General features: G+C 38.9%; 1 protein-coding gene across 1 annotated transcript in view; it reads left to right on the top strand.

The window, feature by feature from the left end:
- Positions 1-19,508, top strand: part of MFSD14B (major facilitator superfamily domain containing 14B) — a 123,077-nt gene extending 103,569 nt beyond the window's left edge. Inside the window, exons 9-12 of the mRNA XM_068974114.1 lie at positions 13,559-13,671; positions 15,126-15,223; positions 16,978-17,120; positions 17,828-19,508. Coding sequence (XP_068830215.1) covers positions 13,559-13,671; positions 15,126-15,223; positions 16,978-17,120; positions 17,828-18,079 — 606 coding nt within the window. The 3' untranslated portion in view covers positions 18,080-19,508. The remainder of the gene's footprint in view (positions 1-13,558; positions 13,672-15,125; positions 15,224-16,977; positions 17,121-17,827) is intronic.
- Positions 19,509-20,839: the final 1,331 nt, after the last annotated feature.

Genomic DNA, 20,839 nt, shown 5'->3' on the forward strand with positions numbered 1-20,839 from the left:
CTCCTTTAGGACGGACTTTTTGGATCTCCTTGCAGTCCAAGGGACTCTCAAAGAGTCTTTTTCCAACACCGCAGTTCAAAAGCATCGATTCTTCGGCCCTCAGCTTTCCTTATAGTCCAACTCTCAAATCCATACATAACCAGTGGAAAAACCATAGCCTTGACTAGATGGACCTTTGTTGATAAAGTAATGTCTCTGCTTTTTAATATGCTGTCTGGGTTAGTCATAACTTTCCTTCCAAGGAGTTAGGGTCTTTTAATTTCATGGCTGCAATCACCATCTGCAGTGATTTGGGAGCACAGAAAAATAAAGTCAGCCACTGTTTCCACTGTTTCCCCATCTATTTCCAATGAAGTGATGGGACTGGATGCCATTAAGAAGTGTTCTTATTTCATTCTTTTACATGTAGCTGTCCAGTTTTCCCAGCACCACTTATTGAAGAGGCTGTCTTTGCCTCGTATATATTCTTGCCTCCTTTGTCAAAAATAAAGTACCCACAGGTTCATGGGTTTATTTCTGGGCTTTCTGTCTTGTTCCATTGCTCTTTCTGTTTTGGTGCCAATACCATACTGTCTTGATGACTGTAGCTTTGTAGTATAATCTGAAATCAGGAATATGGATTCCTCTAGCCTCATTTTTCTTTCTCAGGACTGCTTTAGCTATTCAGGGTCTTTTGTGTTTCCATATAAATTGTGAAATTTTTTGTTCTACTTCTGTGAAAAATACCATTGGTAATTTGATAGGGATCACATTGAATCTGTAGATTGCATTTGGTAGTATAGTCATTTTCACAATATTGATTCAGCTTATGCAGGAACACAGAATCTCTCTCCATCTGTTTATGTCATCTTTGATTTCTTTCATCAGTGTCATAGTTTTCTATGTACAGTTCTTTTGTCTCCTTAGGTTTTATTCCTAGATATTTTATTCTTTTTGTTACAATGGTGAATGGATTGATCCCTTTATTTCTGTTTCTGATTTTTCATTGTTAGTATATATGAATGCAAGTGATTTTATTGTATTGATTTTGTTTCCTGAAACTTTCCTAAATGCACTGTTTAGCTCTAGTAATTTCCTGATAGTATCTTTAGGGTTTTCTATGTATACTATCATGTCATTTGCAAACAGTGAGAGCTTTACTTCTTCTTTTCCAACCTGGATTTCTTTTATTCCTTTTTCTCCTCTGATTCCTGTTCCTAAGGCTTAAAAAATATGAATAATAGTGGTGAGAGTGGACGGACACCCTTTTCTTGTTCCTGATATTATGGGAATGCTTTCAGTTTTTCACCATTGAGAATCATGTTTGCTGTGGGTTTATCATATATAGCCTTTAATATATTGTGGTAGGTTCCTTCTATGCTCATTTTTTTGAAGAATTTTAATCATAAATGGGTGCTGAATTTTGTCAAATAGTTTTTCTGCATCTATTGAGATGATCATATGGTTTTTATCTTTCAATTTGTTAATATGGTATGTCACATTGATTGATATTCATATATTGAAGAATCCTTGCATCTGTGGAATAAACCCAACTTGATCATGGTGTATGAGCTTTTTAATGTGTTCTTGAATTCTGTTTGGAAGAATTTTATTGAGGATTTTTGCATCTATGTTCATCAGTGATATTGGCCTATAGTTTTCTTTTTTGTGTGTTGTCTTTGTCTGGTTTTGTTATTAGGGTGATGGTGGCCTTGAAGAATGAGTTTGGAAGTGTACCTTCCTCTGGAATTTTTTGAAAAAGGTTTAGAAGAATAGGCATTAGCTCTTTAACACTTGTGGCAATTCACCTGTGAAGCCATCTGGTCCTAGGCTTTTGTGTTTTGGGAGATTTTTGATCACACTTTCAATTTCAGTGCTTGTAATTGGGTTGTTCATAATTTCTTTCTTTCTGGTGCATTCTTGGAAGATTGAACTCTTCTAAGAATCTGTCCATTTCTTCCAGGTTATCCATTTTATTGCCATATATATTTGTTCATAATAGTCTCTTACGGTCCTTTGTATTTCTGCATTTTCTGTTGTATCCTCTCCTTTTTCATTTCTAATTTTGTTTATTTGATTCTTCTCTTTTGTTTTTGATGAGTCTAGCTAAAGGTTTGTCAACTTTATCTTCTCATAGAACCAGCTTTAAGTTTTATTAATCATTACTACTGTTTCTTTCATTTCTTTTTCATTTACTTGTGCTCTGATCTTTATTATTTCTTTCCTTCTGCTACTTTTGGGGGAGTTTTGCTGTTGTTGTTGTTCTGTTCCAGTTGTTTTAGGTGCAACATTAGGTTGTCTATACGATGTTTTTGTTTCTTGAGGTAGGATTGTGTTGCTATAAACTTTGCTCTTAGAACTGCTCTTGCTGCATCCCATAGGTTTTGAGTTGTTGTGTTTTCTTTGTCATTTGTTTCTATGAATGTTTTGATTTCCCTTTTGATTTCTTTAATAAACTGTTGCTTATTTACAAATGTATTGTTTAATCTCCATGTGTTTGTGTTTTTTACAGTATTTTTCATGTAATTGAAATGTAGTCTCATAGCATTGTGGTCGGAGAAGACACTTGATATGATTTTAGTTTTCTTAAATTTACTGAGGTTTGATTTGTGACCTGAAGTGTAGTCTACCCTGAAGAATACTCTTTAAGGACTGCTTTGTCTTATATAAGAATTGCTGCTCCAGCTTTCTTTTGTTTTACATTTGTCTGGAATATATTTTTCCATCCTCTCACTTTCAGTCTATATGTGGCTTTAGGTCTGAAGTGGGTTTCTTGTAGACAGCATATATTTGGGTCTTGTTTTTATATCTATTCAGCCAGTCTGTGTCTTTTGGTTGAAGTATTTAATCCATTTACTTTTAAAGTGATTGTTGATATATATGTTCCTATTGCCATTTTCTTAATTCTTTGGGGTTTGTTTTTGTGGATCCTTTTCTTCTCTTATATTTTCTGACTATATATGTTTAATATATGTTGTAAAGCTGGTTTGGTGGTACTGAATTCTCTTAACTTTTACTTGTCTGAAAAAGCTTTTGATTTCTCCATCGTTACGAATGAGATCCTTACCAGACAGAGTGATCTTGGTTGTAGATTTTTCCTTCTTCAGTTCAGTTCTGTTCAGTTCAGCTCAGTCACTCAGTCGTGTCTGACTCTTTGCTACCCTATGACCACAGTGTGCCAGGCCTCCCTGTCCATCAGCAACTCCCGGAGTCCACCCAAACCCATGTCCACTGAGTCAGTGATGAAATCCAACCATCTCAGCCTCTGTCGTCCCCTTCTTCTCCTGCCCCCAAACTTTCCGAGCATCAGGGTCTTTTCAAATGAGTCAGCTCTTCGCATCAGGTGACCAAAGTATAGTAATTTCAGCTTCAACATCAGTCCTTCCAATGAACACCAGGACTGATCTCCTTTAGGTTGGACTGGTTGGAGCTCCACACCATGGTTCAAAAGCATCACATCTTCGGCACTCAGCTTTCATTATAGTCCAACTCTCAAATCCATACATGACCACTGGAAAAACTATAGGCTTGACTAGATGGACATTTGTTGGCAAAGTAATGTCTCTGCTTTTTAATATGCTGTCTAGGTTGGTCATAACTTTCCTTCCAAGGAGTAAGCATCTTTTAATGTCATGGCTGCAATCACCATTTGCAGTGATTTGGGAGCCCAGAAAAATAAAGTCAGCCACTGTTTCCACTGTTTCCCCATCTATTTGCCATGAAGTGATGGGACCAGATGCCATGATCTTCGTTTTCTGAATGTTGAGCTTTAAGCCAAGTTTTTCACTCTCCTCTTTCACTTTCATCAAGAGGCTCTTTAGTTCTTCTTCACTTTCTGCCATAAGAGTGGTGTCATCTGCATGTCCGAGGTTTTTTATATTTCTCCTGGCAATCTTGATTCCAGCTTGTGCTTCATCCATCCCAGCATTTCTTATGATGTTCTCTGCATATAAGTTAAATAAGTAGGGTGACAATATACAGCCTTGACGTATTAGTCAATAAAGCAGAAATAGATGTTTTTCTGGAACTCTCTTGCTTTTTCAATGACCCAGCAGATGTTGGCAATTTGATCTCTGGTTCCTCTGCCTTTTCTAAAACCAGTTTGAACATCTGGAAGTTCACGGCTCACGTATTGCTGAAGCCTGCCTTGGAGAATTTTGAGCATTACTTTACTAGCGTGTGAGATGAGTGCAATTGTGTGGTAGTTTCAGCATTCTTTGGCATTGCCTTTCTTTGGGATTGGAATGAAAACTGACCTTTTCCAGTCCTGTGGCCACTGCTGAGTTTTCCAAATTTGCTGGCATATTGAGTGCAGCACTTTCACAGCATCATCTTTCAGGATTTGAAATAGCTCAACTGGAATTCCATCACCTCCACTACTTCTCTTCATAGTGATGCTTCCTAAGGCCCATTTGACTTCACATTCCAGGATGTCTGGCTCTAGGTGAGTGATCACACCATCATGATTATCTGGGTCATGAAGATCTTTTTTGTACAGTTCTTCTGTGTATTCTTACCACCTTTTCTTAATATCTTCTGCTTCTGTTAGGTCCCTACCATTTCTGTCCTTTATCAAGCCCATCTTTGCATGAAATGTTCCCTTGGTATCTCTAATTTTCTTGAAGAGATCTCTAGTCTTTCCCATTCTATTGTTTTCCTCCATTTCTTTGCACTGATGGCTGAGGAAGGCTTTCTTATCTCTCTTTGCTATTCTTTGGAACTCTGCGTTCAAATGGGTATATCTTTCCTTTTGTCCTTTGCTTTTTGCTTCCCTTCTTTTCACAGTTTGTAAGGCCTCCTCAGACAGTCATTTTGCTCTTTACATTTCTTTTTCTTAGGGTTGTTCTTGATTCCTGTCTCCTGTACAATGTCACCAACCTCCATCCATAGTTCATCAGGCACTCTTGTCTATCATATCTAATCCCTTAAATCTATTTCTCACTTCCACATTATAGTCATAAGGAATTTGATTTAGGTCATACCTGAATGGTCCTTCTTAGTACTTTAAATATATCCTGCCATTCTCTTCTGGGCTGCAAAGTTTCTGCTGATAGTTCAGCTGCTAAAACATATGGGGTTTCACTTCTGTGTTACTTGTTGCTTTTCCCTTGCTGCTTTTAATATTCTTTCCTTGTGTTTAATCATTTTTAGTTTGATTAGTATGTGTCTAGGTGTGTTTCTCCTTGTGTAGGACTCTTTGCACCTCTTCTTGAATTTGATTGGCTATTTCCTTTTCCATGTTGGGGAAATTTTCCAATGTAGTCTCTTCAAAAATTTTCTCATCCCGTGTATTTTTCTCTTCTTCTGGGACTCCTATTATTTGAATGCTGGTGCGTTTGATATTTTCCCAGAAGTTTCTGAGACTATCCTCAGTTCTTTTCATTCTTTTTACTTTATTCTGCTCTTCAGACATTATTTCCACAAGTTTATCTTCCAGCTCCCTGATCCATTTTTCTACTCCAGATATTCTGCTATTGATTCCTTCTAAAGTGTTTTTAATTTGAGTAATTGCATAGTTTGTCTCTGTATGTTTATTCTTTAATTCTTCTAGGTCTTTGTTAATTGATTCATCCATTTTCTCCATTCTGTTTTCAAGGTTTTTGATCATGTTTACTATCATTATTCTGAATTCTTTTTCAGGTAGGTTGCCTTTTTCCTCTTCATTTATTTGGACTTCTGTGTTTCTAGTTTGTTCCTTCATCTGTGCAGTATTTCTCTACCGTTTCATTTTTTAAAAAAAAACATATTGTGTTTGAGGTCTCCTTTTCCCAGGCTTCAAGGTTGAATTCTTTCTTAGTTTTGGTTTCTGTCCTCCTAAGGTTGGTCCAGTGGTTTGTTTTAGCTTTGTGTAGGATGAGATTTGTGCTGTTTGTTTTTCCTGATGGGCGAGGCTGAGTGAGGGGGTACTCCTGTCTGCTGATGACTGGGCTTGTATTGTTTTGCTTATTTTTTGGATCTGGCGTCCTGCACAGGGTACTACTGCTGGTTGGGTGATGCCAGGTCTCGTCCTCAGGTTGTCTCCTTTGTGGGAACTCTCACTGTGTGATACTCCCTAGGGTTAGGAGTTCTCTGGTAGTCTAGGGTCTTGGGGTCAGTGGTCCCGCTCTGAAGGCGCAGGGCTTGATCTCTGGCCAGGAACAGAGATTCCATAGGTTGTTTTTTTATGGTGCTAAATGATATTAAAACAAATACCAAAAATGATAAACCAAAGATGAACCCCACACAGATTCCAGTTACAAAATCAAGCAAAGATTAGTTAACATAATGGAATATACATATACATGCATAAGCAAAATCAAAACATTCCAGTAGAAATAAAGTATAATAGATTGACCTGGTGAACAAAGGAAACCAAAAATGATAGATATCTACCAGTTTAGAACAAAACTAACTAAAGCACAAACTGGACAACAAAACTAAAGCAAGGTAGCAACTGGGGAATAAAACAATGAGAATAAAACTAACAAATATGGTGAGATAAAGAAAGAATAGAAATGCAAAGTTAAATAGAAGTAGATAAAAAAGATTTATATATATAAAAGATTAAGTTCAAGGGGAAAAGAACAGTAGGAAAGTCTAACAAAGGAATAAATGTAGAAAAGTAATAGGTTTAAAAAATTTTAAAACTAAAATTACAAAAAGAGGAAGAAAAGAAAACACCACAAAACTGCAAAAGGCAATGTAGACCCAGAGGTTTATAACAGCAATAAAAAAGTGTCATTGTGATTGGAAAAAAAAAAAACTCAAAAGCTTAAATAGATTTCATAGTGCTAGTAAAACTGACAACTACAGTAGAGGGAGGAAAAACGTGGGTTAGGGGGCGGGGGCCAGGGCAGAATCCAAAAGAAACTACAGAGCTAATCAAATATAGGAATAATAAATGTCTTCATTGAGTATCTGCTGTTAGCATCCTTTCCCTCTCTGGGAGTCACAGTTCACCTCACCTCTCCAAGATGCCCTCAACATTGCTCTGGTCTCTGAATCTGCTATAGGGCAACTCAGACTCTCATTTGGTCCTACTCCTGTGTGTTCTTGCTTCAAATGTTCACAGCTGTCCGAACTAGTGTGTTTTCTTTTGTGGGAGCTCTCAATGACCTTTTTTATATTCCATAGGCACAGAATCTGCCTACTGAATCATGTGGACTGAATCTGCAGCTTATACAGCTGGTTGGAAGGTTTTTGGTCTTCTGCCTTAGACACGCTTCCTCCTGGGTTTCAATTGTGGTTTTATTTCCACCACTGCATGTGGATCTTCCACTGGGGTTTGCTCATGAGGCTACCCTGGAGGGCTGGGGTTTGCCCCTGTGAGGCCAGGCATGGAGGTGGTGCAGCTGCTTGGGTCTTAGGGGCTCTGGCATCACCAAGTATTCGGGAAGTTGGTGTGTAGGGCAGCAGGAATATAGTGTTCTAGAAGGGTATAACAACCAGTATAGGCCAATATACTCCAGTATTCTCACTGGGAGAACCTCCCTGACAGAGAAGCCTGGCAACCTACAGTCCACAGGGTCAAAAAGAGTTGGACACAACCAAAGCAATGTTCATAGATGCAAGACTTTTTTTTCCTGTGGCAGCTCTGCCCATTGAGGGTTGAGCATGAAAGTGGCTCATCTGCTTAGGTCCCGCGGACCTTGGCAGCACCAAGTGTGCAAGGACATGGACTGCCTCAGCCACAGGAGTTACGGCCCTATCAGAGTCTTTTTTCAAGCGTCTGGTAGCTGGTGGTCAGAAGACCTCTTTAGATATTCTTTCTCTGTGGCTTCATCCATTCATGAACTTAGAGGACTCCCTTGCCTAGGGTCCTTTTCTGTTGTTCTACACGTCAGGCACATAGAGGGGCCCCCTGCGTGGGGTCCTACTCTGTAGATCTGCATGTCAGGCACATCGAGGGGCCCCCTGGGTGGGGTCCTACTCTGTATTTCGGTGCATCAGTCACTCAAAGGAGCACACTGGGTGGGGTCCAACTCTGTAGTTCAGCGCATCAGGCACTTGATGGGCCAGCCTCTCTGTTGTTCTGTGCTGATGCTGGCATGTGAGGAGAGAGGGCTATGGTGATGGCTCCACCCTCTAGGTGTAACTCAGCAGTATTGCCTTGCATTCCATGGCTGCCTGGCTTTCCTCCACAGGCATTTCTCACCACAGACTCCTCCCTCATGGCCCCTCAGCCTGTGTCTCTGCCGTCAACAGCAGCCCTCACCCTGGGATTGCCCCACAATTCCTAAACTCCAGCTGCAAGCTGCTGCGCCTTCCAGGGGACCAGTTTCCCTGTCTGGGGTATGTATGGCTGCGGCAAGGACAGTCTGATTCTCATTCCATTTAGGCTGCCACAGATCAACTGCTTCACTCTCAGCCTTAAGTGTTTCTCCTCTGACCCAGCCAATTGCCCTGATGCAAATCGCCCAGATCCCTGTTTCAGTTCCCAGCCTGCCGAGGGCAGGTCCGGTCCTACTAACACTCCTGTTTTTCCCCCTAGTTCCTTCATCCTACTGAGGTCTGTGTGGTTCTGTATATTCTTTTCCATTGGTCAGATACTCCTGTCTGCTCTCAGCCAGTGTTCTGCAAGTACTTCTGTGTCTGAAGGTATATTCCTGATGTATCCTTGGAGAGAGATGTACTCCACATCCACCTACTCCTCCACCTTCTTGTTCCTTTTAGAATTTAATATAAATTTTTAGTGCTTTTTAGAATATGTGTGGTTACCCCTACCGCATAGGTTTGGCATGTAAAAATTTGCTTATACAGCCACCAACCACAGTCTTTCTCCACTATTCTGAAATTAACCAGAAGAATGTTTCAATATTATTTTAATACTGAAAAATAGTGAAAGGGAAAAACAAGTGAAAATTTGTAAATATTACAATTTTTGCTATCCACAAAACTGAAGAAATATGGTAAGTCAGTACACTAGGATTATATGTAATTACTTCATGGCAATTAGAGGGAGAAAAGGTGGAAGTAGTGAGAGATTTCCTCTTCCTGGGCTCTAAAATCACTGCGAATGGTGACTGCAGCCATGAAATCAGAAGACATTTGCTTCTTGGCAGGAAAGCGGTGACAAACCTAGATGGTGTGTTGAAAAGCAGAGACATCACCCTGCTGACAGAGGTCCATATAGTCAAGGCTATGGCCTTCCCAGTGATCACATACAGTTGTGAGAGCTAGACCATAAAGAAGACAGAGCACCAAATGACTGATGCCTTTGAACTGTGGTGCTGAAAAAGACTCCTGAGAGTCCCTTCGACAGCAAGGAAATCAAACCAGTCAATCTTAAGGGAAAACAACCCTGAATCCTCTTCGGAAGAACTGGTGCTGAAGCTGAAACTCCAGTATTTGGTTACCTGATGTGCACAGCAGACTCATTGAAAAAAGCCCTTGGGAGAAATTGAGGGCAGAACTAAAAGAGGGCTTCAGAGGATGGATGGCTGGATGCCATCACCGATACAATGGACATGAACTTGGGCAAATTTCAGGAGATGGTGAGGGACAGGGAGGCTGGTGTGCTGCAGTCCATGAGGTTACAGTTTGACATGACTAGGCAACTGAACAACAATAATTAAACGTTTCCTCATCTTTTATAAATATAGGACCACAAGAAGCAGGGCATATGTGTTTCAAGTTAATTCATTGTTATGCTTAGGTACATTCACTGTATTGTATGGGACTGCAGAGAGGCTGTTTCCCTGAAATAGCTATGTTGTTCAGTTGCTTAGTCATGTCCAACTTTTCATGACCCCGTGGACTACAGCATGCAAGCTCCTCTGTCCTCCACTATTGCCCAGAGCTTGATCAAATTCATGTCCATTGAGTCAGTGATCCTATCTAATCATCTCATCCTCTGCAGCCCCCTTTTCCTTTTGTCTTCAATCTTCCCAGCATCTGGATCTTTTCCAGTGAGTTTGCTCTTCCCATCAGGTGCCCAAATGATTGGAGCTTCAACCTCAACATTGGTCCTTCCAATGAGTATCCAGGGTTGATTTCCTTTAGGATTGACTGGTTTGATCTTCTTGCAGTCCAAGAGACTCTGAAGAGTTTTCTCCAGCACCAAATTTGAAAACATCCATTTTTCAGTGCCCAGCCTTCTTTATGACCCAACTTACATCCGTATGTGACTACAGAAAAACCATAGCATTGACTATATGGACCTTTGTCAGCAAAGTGATGTCTCTGCTTTTTAATATGCTGTCTAGAGTTGTCATAGCTTTCCTTCCAAGGAGCAAGTGTGTTTTAATTTCATGGCTACAGTCACTGTCCGCAGTGATTTTGGAGACCAAGAAAATAAAATCTGTCACTGTTTCCACTTTTTCACCTTTTATTTGCTGTGAAGTGATGGGACTGGATGGCTTGATCTTAGATTTTTAATGTTGAGTTTCAAGCCAACTTTTTCACTTTCATGAAGAGGCTCTTTAATCCCTCTTTGCTTTCTTACCACTAGAGTGGTATCATCTGCATATCTGAGGTTGTTGATATTTCTCCTAGCAGTCTTGATTTCAGCTTGTGATTCATCAATCTCAGCATTTCTCATGATATGCTTGGCATATAAATTAATGAGCAGGGTGACAATATACAGCCTTCATGTACTTCTTGCCTGATTTGGAACCAGTCAGTTGTTCCATGTCCGATTCTTACTTTGCTTCTTAACTTGCATACAGGTTTCTTGGGAGACAGGTAAGGTGATCTAGTATTCCCATCTCTTTAAGAATTTTCCACAGTTTGCTGTTTTCCACACAATCAAAGGCTTTAGAATATAGTCAGTGAAGCAGAAGTATATGTTTTTCTGGAAGTCCTTTGCTTTCTCTATGATCCATCAAGTATTGGCAATTTGATCTCTCATTCCTCTGCCTTTTCTGATCCCAGCTTGAACATCTGGAAGTTATTGGTTCGTGTACTGCTGAAGCCTCGCTTGAAGGATTTTAAGCATAACTTTGCAAGCATGCGAAATGAGTGCAATTGTATGGTAGTTTGAACATTATTTGACATTGCCCTTCTTTGGGATTGGAATGAAAACTGACCCTTTGTAGTCCTGTGACCACTGCTCAGTCTTCCAAATTTGCTGATTTACTGAGACAAAGACTTTTTATCCCTCCTTGCTATTTTCTGCACTCACTCGGGTATATCTCTCCCTTTCTCCCTTGCCTTTCACTTCTCTCCTTTCCTCAGCTATTTGTAAAGCCTTCTCAGACAACCACTTTGCCTTCTTGCATTTCTTTTTCTTTTGAGATGGTTTTGGTCATTGACTCCTATAGCGTGTTACAAACCTCCATCCGTAGTTCTATAGTTACTCTATCAGATCTACTGAATCTGTTCATCGTCTTCATTGTATAATCATAAGGGATTTGATTTAGATCTTACCTGAATGGCTCAGTGGTTTTCCCTACTTTCTTCAGTTTAAGCCTGAATTTTATGATAAGGAGATGATGATCTGAGCCACAGCCAGCTCCAGGTCTTGTTTTTGCTGAGTGTATAAAGCTTCTCCATCTTTGGCTGCAAAGAATATAATCAATCTGATTTCAGTATTGACTATTTGGTGAAATCCATGTGTAGAGCCATCCCTTATATTGTTGGAAGAGGGTGTTTGCTATGACCAGTGCGTTCTTTTGGCAAAAGTCTGTTAGCTTTGGCCCTGCTTCATTTTGTACTCCAAGGCCAAACTTGCCTGTTATTCCAGATATCTCTTAACTTCCTACTTTTGCATTCCAGTCCCCTATAATGAAAAGGACATCTTTTTTGGGTGTTAGTTCTAGAAGGTCTTATAAGTCTTCAGAGTACTATTTTATTCCAGTTTCTTCAGCATTAGTGGTTGGGGCATAGACTTGGATTACTGTGATGTTGGAATGGTTTGCTTTGAAAACGAACTGAGATCATTTTATTGTTTTTGTGATTGCACTCAAGTACTGTGTCTTGGACTCGTTTGTTGACTATAAGGGCTAACCCATTTCTTCTAAGGGATTCTTGCCCACAGTAGTAGATATAATGGTCATCTGAATTAAATTCACCCATTCCAGTCCATTTTAGTTTACTGATTCTTAAAATGTTCACTCTTCCATCTTGTGCTTGACTACGTCCAACTTGATTCATAAACATAACATTCCAGGTTCCTATGCAGTATTGTTCTTTACAGCATCAGACTTTTCTTTGATCCCAGATACATCCACAGCTAAGTGTCATCCCTGTTTTGTCCAACCCACTTAATCCTTTCTTCAGCTCTTCATAATTGCCCTCTGATCTTCCCCAGTAACATATTGCATTCCTTCCAACTTGGGGGGCTCATCTTCTGGTGTCATATCTTTTTGCCTTTTCATACTGCTCTTGAGGTTCTCCAGGCAAGAACACTGAAGAGGTTTCCCATTCCCTCCTCCAGTGGACCACATTCTCTCAGAACTCTTCACTATGATCCATCCGTGATGGATGGTCCTGCAGGGCATGGCTCATAGCTCCATTGAGTTATGCAAGCCCCTTCATCACAAGGCTGGGATCCACGAAGGGGCTATATGCTGTTTTAAAGTATGGTAGGCCATGTGAAACACTCTCCTGTGATAAGTCTATCTGGAAGAGAAATGAGAATGCCACAAAATTGTTTTCCCAAAATACTAGAACTGATATACCTCATAGGAATACATTCAGGTAAATGCCTTTTACTTTTTAACTATATCAGTCAGTGTAAATTATGTTAAACTTTCAAGTTGCTTATGATTTTTTTTTAATATTAACTCTAGTTAGTTAGCCCAGATTCATTATCTTGTCCCCTTTCAGTCTGTCTCACCTACTTTTTTAGCAGAGTGGTGGCTCAGACAGTAAAGAATCTGCCTGCAGTGTGGGAGACGAGTTCAATTTCTGGATTAGGAAAGTCCCTGGAGAAGGGAATGGCAACTCACTCTGGTATTCTTGCCTAAAGAATTCCATGGATAGAGGAGGCTGGTGTTCTATAGTCCATGGGGTTGCAAAGACTTGGAGATGACTGAGTGACTAACGTATTTTATATTTGTTAAAATCATATTTGTATCAATCCAACTTTGTGAAACTGTTAACTCCCACCAATTGGACTATAAGAAGGTCAAAGCAGTCAGTCCTAAAGGAAATCAACCCTGAATATTCACTAGAAGGAGTGAAGCTGAAATTCTAATACTTTGGCCACCTGATAACAAAGAGCCAACTCATTGTAAAAGACCCTGATGCTGGGAAACATTGAAGGCAGGAGGAGAATGGGGCAACAGAGGATGAGATGGTTCAGTGACATCAACGACTCAATGGACATGAGTTTGAGCAAACTCCGAGATATAGTGGAGGACAGTGCAGCCTGATGTACTGCAGTCCATGGGGTCAAAGAGTTCGTGATTGAACAGCAACAAGCAACACATAAACAGATTTTTGGGGAGGAGGCTGAAGGCCCTGAGCCCAAGTCAGTTTGGGAAGCCCTTGAAGCTTCACTTCTTTTGAAGCTACATCAGTACTGTGTGGTTTCCAAGGTGTCAGGTCAAGTGGGCTGCAATTAGATGTTCTTGGTCACCATTAATGGGCTTTTCTACAGAGCTTGCATCAAATCTCTGTGCTTATATTTCTAATGATTATCCCCTTTGCTTTGCAGACAGTCTTTCTTACTAGCCTGATGAGATCATTAGGGAATAAGAACACTGTTCTCCTTGGTTTGGGCTTCCAGATGTTCCAGTTAGCCTGGTATGGTTTTGGATCTCAAGCATGGTAAGTTTCTCCAATAGATTCTCATGACAGATTTATCTTTTAGACGAGCTTGAATTAGTTGAGTGTTCATGCAAAAGAAGCAGGAGTTACTTTACTAGCATAGTGTATTCAAAATTTCAGAAACTCTATAGCCTTAGTTTGAGGAAGGGTACAGCTAGATAATTCCGCATTATTCAGACAGATTGCCTTCACCTCAGCAAGCTTTCAGTGAGATGTTACTTAGCTAAATATATGTATCTCTTTCTCCAACCCTCCAAAAAAGTTTTATGCCTAATTGTTAAACACATTTATCACTTTTTGGTGACAGCACATATAGTCAAAAACAAAACAAGAAAACAAGGAAAAATGACTGATTATGGCAGGATTTACCACTATAATTAGCTGAGTGACATTGGACAGTGACATAATCTTTATAATATAAAGTATGTGAGTTATATGAACACTAAGATCTCCTTCAAAAGCTTCTGTAACCAGAGGCAGTGATTACTTCTAACAGTTAGATTCCTGTTAATAGGAAAGGAAGTCAAATTAAGCCCTGTAGAATAAGAAAAAATAAAAAGAAGTGAGTACTGTTTGTTGTGTGGCAAGTTTCCTTATGTGCCTATTACCAAATACTACAGTTCATATCTTCATTTAAAATGTTTGACTTGGTCCTTATTTTCCAACCAGAAATGAATGACATAGTTTAGAACCTGAAATGCTTTAGGTGGTTAGTGGTAGATTCTTCTTTTTCTTGGAAACCTTAATTTTAGTCCTATTAACTTTGGTTCAACAGCTGATTCTATCGACCTAAAGGGTTTTTCCTTTTAAGTAAGGTTATTCTTGTCATCCGCAAGACAGTCTGGCCAGACAGGTTTTTAGCTCAATTGGCACTGGACTTTGCTCACACTCACGCTTAATACTAACACACACATAAGGAACATAGGTTCCTTTCATTGAGACAAAGGTCTAAAGGAAACAGACTTGGAAGTCTGCAAGATGCCATCCTGAACTCCAGGTCTCCATTTTTCTCAGTTGGTTGCACACAACACTTTATTGAGGGTAGGAAACTGAGCAGCCTAAGGGCAGTATGGAGGCGAGCCTTTGAAAAGTACAAAGAAAAAAGTGGAAAATTGATGAGAAAAAATGTGGATTTACAAAAACAAGAAATACTTTTGAATTTCATTGAGCTTGCATTTAAAGATGGCAATAGAGAAACCAGTAAGAAAAACATATTTTGACAGGTAAGATAAAGAAATGAAACTTTCCCAGCTCATGAAGTGATCAGTATTAGTATTAACAGTGTACTGTGTAACGTTCTAGGTTTAAAAAAAGAAATTTCAAAGAGGAAAAAAATAAATACAACTTAATGTAAGACAACAGAAAGCATTTTGTGCTTTTGCTGCTTGTACTCTGAACAGCTCTCTCACTGGGGCTGGCCTGCCTCCTGACCACAGCCTGACCTGTCATTGCAGGATGATGTGGGCAGCAGGGATTGTGGCCGCCGTGTCCAGCATTACGTTCCCAGCAGTCAGTACCCTCGTCTCTCAGAATGCAGAGTCAAATCAGCAAGGTGAGGTCACTGTCCCCCTCACTGTTTCTTTCCCTCAGTGGAGATGTACCTGCCAGAAGCATGTGCATCTCTGAGCCTCTTTCCACATCAGCCTAGAAACAGGTTACAGCTGTGTGGTCCCTGCTGAACAATCATACCTCTTTACTTTGGCAAATAGGAAAATTCTCTTTTCCTTCCTGCTTTGATTTTATACTCATATTTTTGAAATCTGGACACAGCAAGTCAGAATACTTAGAAATACAACTATCTAATTCCTCTTTTGACTCTTATTTTATGTTACTGTCAGAATTTACTAGACTATACTCAAATATTTTAACAAATATCTGTTAAATAATTGATAGACTAGCTAGTAAAACAGTGAGTTCTTTATTTAATCACTGTAATCACTGAAGTTTCTTTAATTTGGAATCACTCAAAGTCCACTATTTACTCAGTTTAGAAAATGATTCTTTGAACAGATAAATCTGCGTAGTTCTTGATGTTTGGATGCAGAGTGAGAGACAAAAGTAAGATGACTGTGTAGAGTAGCACTGTAAATGTCTAGTCTCCTCATCCTTGTGCCTCTGGCTTCCCTATCAGGTACTTCTTACTGCTGAAATTAATTATTTTCCTTCTCCATCACTTAATGGTTTACCTGACAATAGTCAGGAAATAGTGAATTTTAGAAAAAAAAAATTATGTCTTAGAGCTCTTTAAAAAGTTTCAATAAAAAAAAAATAGACTGGAAAAGATAGTTTATTGGTTGCACTTATTTTTTCACATTGGAAATTAGCCATTTTATTCATATCTACTTTTGTTTTTTAATTTTTTTTTAACAACAGATCCATGCTGGTTATCTATTTTAAATATAGCAGTTATCATTTGAAGACTTCAAATCTGTGTGTTATCCTGTTATGGTCACTTAGCTGACTGCATCCTTGGGAGATGCTGTGGTTGAAGTAAAGGCATGAGCTATCTGTGAAGGATGGGCATTGCCTGGGCTCTAAGAGACTTTTCCACCTTATCTCTCAGGGCATTAATTTGCTTTGGCTTCTTTTATGCTTACACATATTAATACATACGTTTCTAAATGTCAGCAAATAAACTTATTAGAACACAGTATATTAGGTTGAATTATATTTGACTGTTTTTGACTTACAGAAACATCTATCTCATGATTCGGGCTAATTTTTTACCTGCCACATGAGATACCAGAGATACCTAGAAATTGACTCTTCTGGGATTTTTCAGTACAGGTGTACTTGGAATACAGCCATCACCGTGAGGAACAGAATCTGTCAGAAGGTGCTAGAAGCACACAGGTTCAGGACCCCTGTGACTGACACTTGGGCAGGGATCCAAGATGCAAAGGACAGATTTTTACTGTAAAAGCACCATTAAATAAGTAGAAGAGGAAAATCTCAATCCGTAAAAAAATAGAAATTGCCTATAAATTGAGAGTATTAAAATTTTTCATTTTATCATTCCCTGTTTATAGGAAGATCTGTTGTTCAGGGGGAATTCAGCCTCATAGGGATTTTAGAAACATCGGTGTCATTTCATATCCTTATAGATCTTAGGACAGGTAGTGAGGACAGCATTATAAGGGCATAGAAAGGACAAGGAGACATTTGTACAATGAATGGATATCAGTATGATGGGTACTCAGTCCAGCTTAATCAGTATTTTATAGTTTGAAAGAAAGGACTCTGAAGTCTCCAATCTTAAGATGCTTTTCTGAGAAGACTGGCTCCCTTCTCTTTGTTCTGATTTAGGAGTTGCCCAGGGTATCATAACTGGAATAAGAGGACTCTGTAATGGACTGGGGCCAGCCTTGTATGGCTTCATATTCTACATGTTCCATGTGGAACTGACTGAGTTGGAACCAGAATTGATTTCTAACAATGCTGCCCTACAGGTAATTTGGTAATAAGCCTAGTTTTTAACAATTGTATCTGATTAGAACAAAATCTTGTGACCTTAAGTTTGGCAAGTGTTCTTATTTTTATAATATTACTATTGTATTCGACAGTAGTGTGTGTTCATTGCTTCTTGGGACTAGGGCAGGATCATTTCAGTGATAATGTCTTATGTAAAATATTTGTCTTGCCTTTGTTCAGATTCTGTTTTCACCTACATAATTTCTCTGGTCAGAATGCTGTCCTCTGGTGAAACTGAGGCCAAATAAAAGATGAAATGACCTAAACTTCCAGCTACAAATTGAGCTAAAGTGCTTTTTCTACCTTTTATTTGCTGTTACTTCCCTCCTTCCAATCTATGTTTAATGTAGATTTCTGTATAAAACTGTAATTAATGTTCTTACGTATACAGACTGCATGATCTCTGGTCACAGGGCAAGATTAGAGATAAACAGTTGTGCTTACATAATTGATTAAGCTGTCGGAAAGTGTTACACAAAGCAGTGATTAGTTGCCCTCCATTGTATTCCAGACACCAGGCTTTATTAGAGTTTCCCATGACAGTTAATGAACATTTGCTAATGAGAAAATAACTCACTTTTCAGTGGTGTTTTTTTTTTTTTTTTTTTTTTGGCTTATCCAGTACTAATTTTAGTTTGAAAGGCTAACCAAATTCTTCATCTTCATTTGTTTCCACACCCACCAGGGAGCTGTCATCCCAGGCCCACCATTTTTGTTTGGGGCATGTATAGTTCTTATGTCTTTCCTGGTTGCTGTATTCATCCCTGAGTACAGTAGAGGCAGTGGAATTCAAAAACACAGCAACAGTATCAGTGGCAGCCTGGCCAACACTCCAGAACGGGGCAGTGATGAGGACATTGAGCCACTACTGCAGGACAGCAGCATCTGGGAGCTTTCTTCCCTCGAAGAGCCTGGGCATCAGAGCACTGAGCTATAAATTCTGCAGAAAAGATTCTGTGGACGCCATCTCTGAGAGCCATGGTGGAACCACACCACATGGAGACTTCATGGTGCTGGAACAGAGATACTAGTAGCACCCTTCAGGGCTGAGTTTGAGAAGTAACCACCTCCATCCCTCTGTCTTCCTCCCCTTCCTCCTCCTGTGCCTCTTCCACCATTCTTTTCCTTTTCATTATACATTAGAACTAAATAAGATTTGAAATATACTTTTCTGCAAATAATATGCAACTCTCAAAGTTATCTGGGATCCACATTCAGAAACTCAGAATCTGTGGTAGAAATGATGGCTTTCCTTTAATAATGTCAGTGTAGGAGTGATCATGTCCTTTTCAAAAGGTGCAGGATTGTAATACAACTGCTGTCTCTGACAAAATTTAAGATAAAAAAACCCGTATTTTCTCCTCTCCTGTTCCTCTGAACTGTGCATTTACCCCGTGACCGTTTGTGAGTGGCTGCTTCAGGAGTCACTCAGTATCAGGGATCTGTTGCCTTTGTTCTAAAATCAGCAAAAATCTAGTCTTACTCTCCTTTCCTTCTCTGCTTCCTATTCTTGGCTAGAATGAAATTCAGCATATACACCTCTGGATAGTAACAATACTGATTAGTATTGCTTAATACCTTTACCAGAGGAAGGAAAATTTTTTAATAAATCTAAATCATGAAGAACTAGCAGTTCAGATTCCAGACCTAATGTCCTGGTTACATCCATGGTGATTTTACAGAAGAAAAACATACATCAAGCATTCTGGTGGCAACATAGAAATTGGAGGGTGCTTGTAAGAAGGTTTTCAACAATGTAAACATTCCTAAGTGCAGATGAGAGTTAGTAACTGGATACCAGTGGAGTTTATATCCAAGTTTAGACTCATGTAATGTTTTATTACTATTTACTCCCACCCACATATCCTGTGTCCTGCTTTTCACTGTATCACATCCCTACCTTAACTGTTATATGTAGGCATTTGTTTTCAGTCTTTGTTTTCACCTGTTATCTGCCTTTTAAATCTCATAGGAATATGCACAGCAAATCCCTTCCTAAAATATGGGTTTAAGAAGCTCAGTTTCACAAGTGTCTTGCTAACTTTTCAAGATGTTTTATGGACAAAGAAAACTTTATAGATTTATGTGCGTTTTGCTGCACAAGTAAGTGGAGCATTAACTAGGGCCCATCTTTAACATAGCACTCCTTTGAAAGTTTTATAGGTATGAAATATATGTAGCTATATCATAAGGAGTTTTAATTTTTTTTGATGGGGTGCTGTGTAAATCTTGTATTTATAAATATAATGAAAGTATTGACAGAAAAAATATATATACAACTTTTATAAAGGATTGTGTACTGACTGAATACACTTAAAAATATATATATTTTGAAACCTGTTCTGCTATGAACAAAGATAACATATCTTTTTTTACCATGCTGTTGGTTTTTAAGTTAAGCTTCCTAATGCATAATAAATTTGCAATGAATACTTTTATGTCTTTTGTATTTCTTTAAAGCAAATGGTACCATTGATCTTTAGGTTCTCCTTTGGGTGACTTTCAGCTAAAATAAGTTTTTAGTCCATAAGTTAATGCGAAAGATATGTGTATTTTCAAAATTAGTTTCATTTCACAATCTTCAAAATGAGTTCACAACTTTTTAAAAATTTTTCAAAAAGCAGGGATACAAACAGTTACTTGTACATCCATGTTTATTAGCAGCATTGTTCACAGTAGCCAAAAGGTGGAAGAACTCAAGTGTTCATTGTTGAGTGAGTGGATGAAGAAAATATGGTATATACACAAATGGAATATTATTCAGCCTTTGAAAGGATTCTAACACATGTTACAACATGGATGAACCTTGAAGATGTTATACTAAGTGAAATAAGCAGGACACATACTTTTGTCACAAAAGGACAAAAACTGTATGATTCCACTTATATGAAATATCTAGTCAAATGCACATAGAAAGTAGAATAGTGGTTGCCAGGACTTGGGGGAAACAAAAGTGGGAAGTTATTATATAATGGATAGAGTTTTAGTTTTGAGCTTTCCCTGTGGCTCAGTGGTAAAGAATGTGTCTGCAATTCAGGAGATTCAGGAAATATGGGTTTGATCCCTGGGTCGAGAAGATCTCCTGGGGGAGGAAATGGCAACCCACTCCAGTATTCTTGGCTGGAAAATCCCAGGGACAGAGGAGCCTTGCAGGCTATAGTCCATGGAGTTGCAAAGATTTGCAAGAAAAGTTCTGGAGATGGATGGTGAGGCTGGTTGCACAATAAGGTAAATGTACTCAATGGCATTGAACCAACCTAAAAATGCTTAAAATGATCCATTTTATTATTAGGTATATCTTGTCACAATTTTTTTAAAACTTACGTAAATTTTTAAAATTGAGATAGAAATCACTATTTTAACCATTCTACAGTGTACAATTCAGTGATGTTTAGTTTATTCACAAAGTTGTGCAACTGTTAGCATCAATTCCAGAACATTTCCATCATCCCAAAAGATAGACCCCATCCCCATTAGCAATCACTACCAATTTCCCCATCCCATCCCCTGGAAACCAGTAATATACTTTCTGTGTCTGTAGATTTGCCTAGTTTGAATGTTTCATATAAATGGAATCATACAGTATGTGACATTTTGTGTCTGGCTTCTTTGCCATACAGTGTTTTCAAGGTTCATCCATGTTGTATCATGTGTCAAATTTTATTCCTTTTTAAGGGTGACTATTCTATTTTGTGCA

This window comes from Capricornis sumatraensis, chromosome 6 (genome assembly GCF_032405125.1).
Source record: "Capricornis sumatraensis isolate serow.1 chromosome 6, serow.2, whole genome shotgun sequence".
Classification (NCBI taxonomy): Eukaryota; Metazoa; Chordata; class Mammalia; order Artiodactyla; family Bovidae; genus Capricornis; species Capricornis sumatraensis.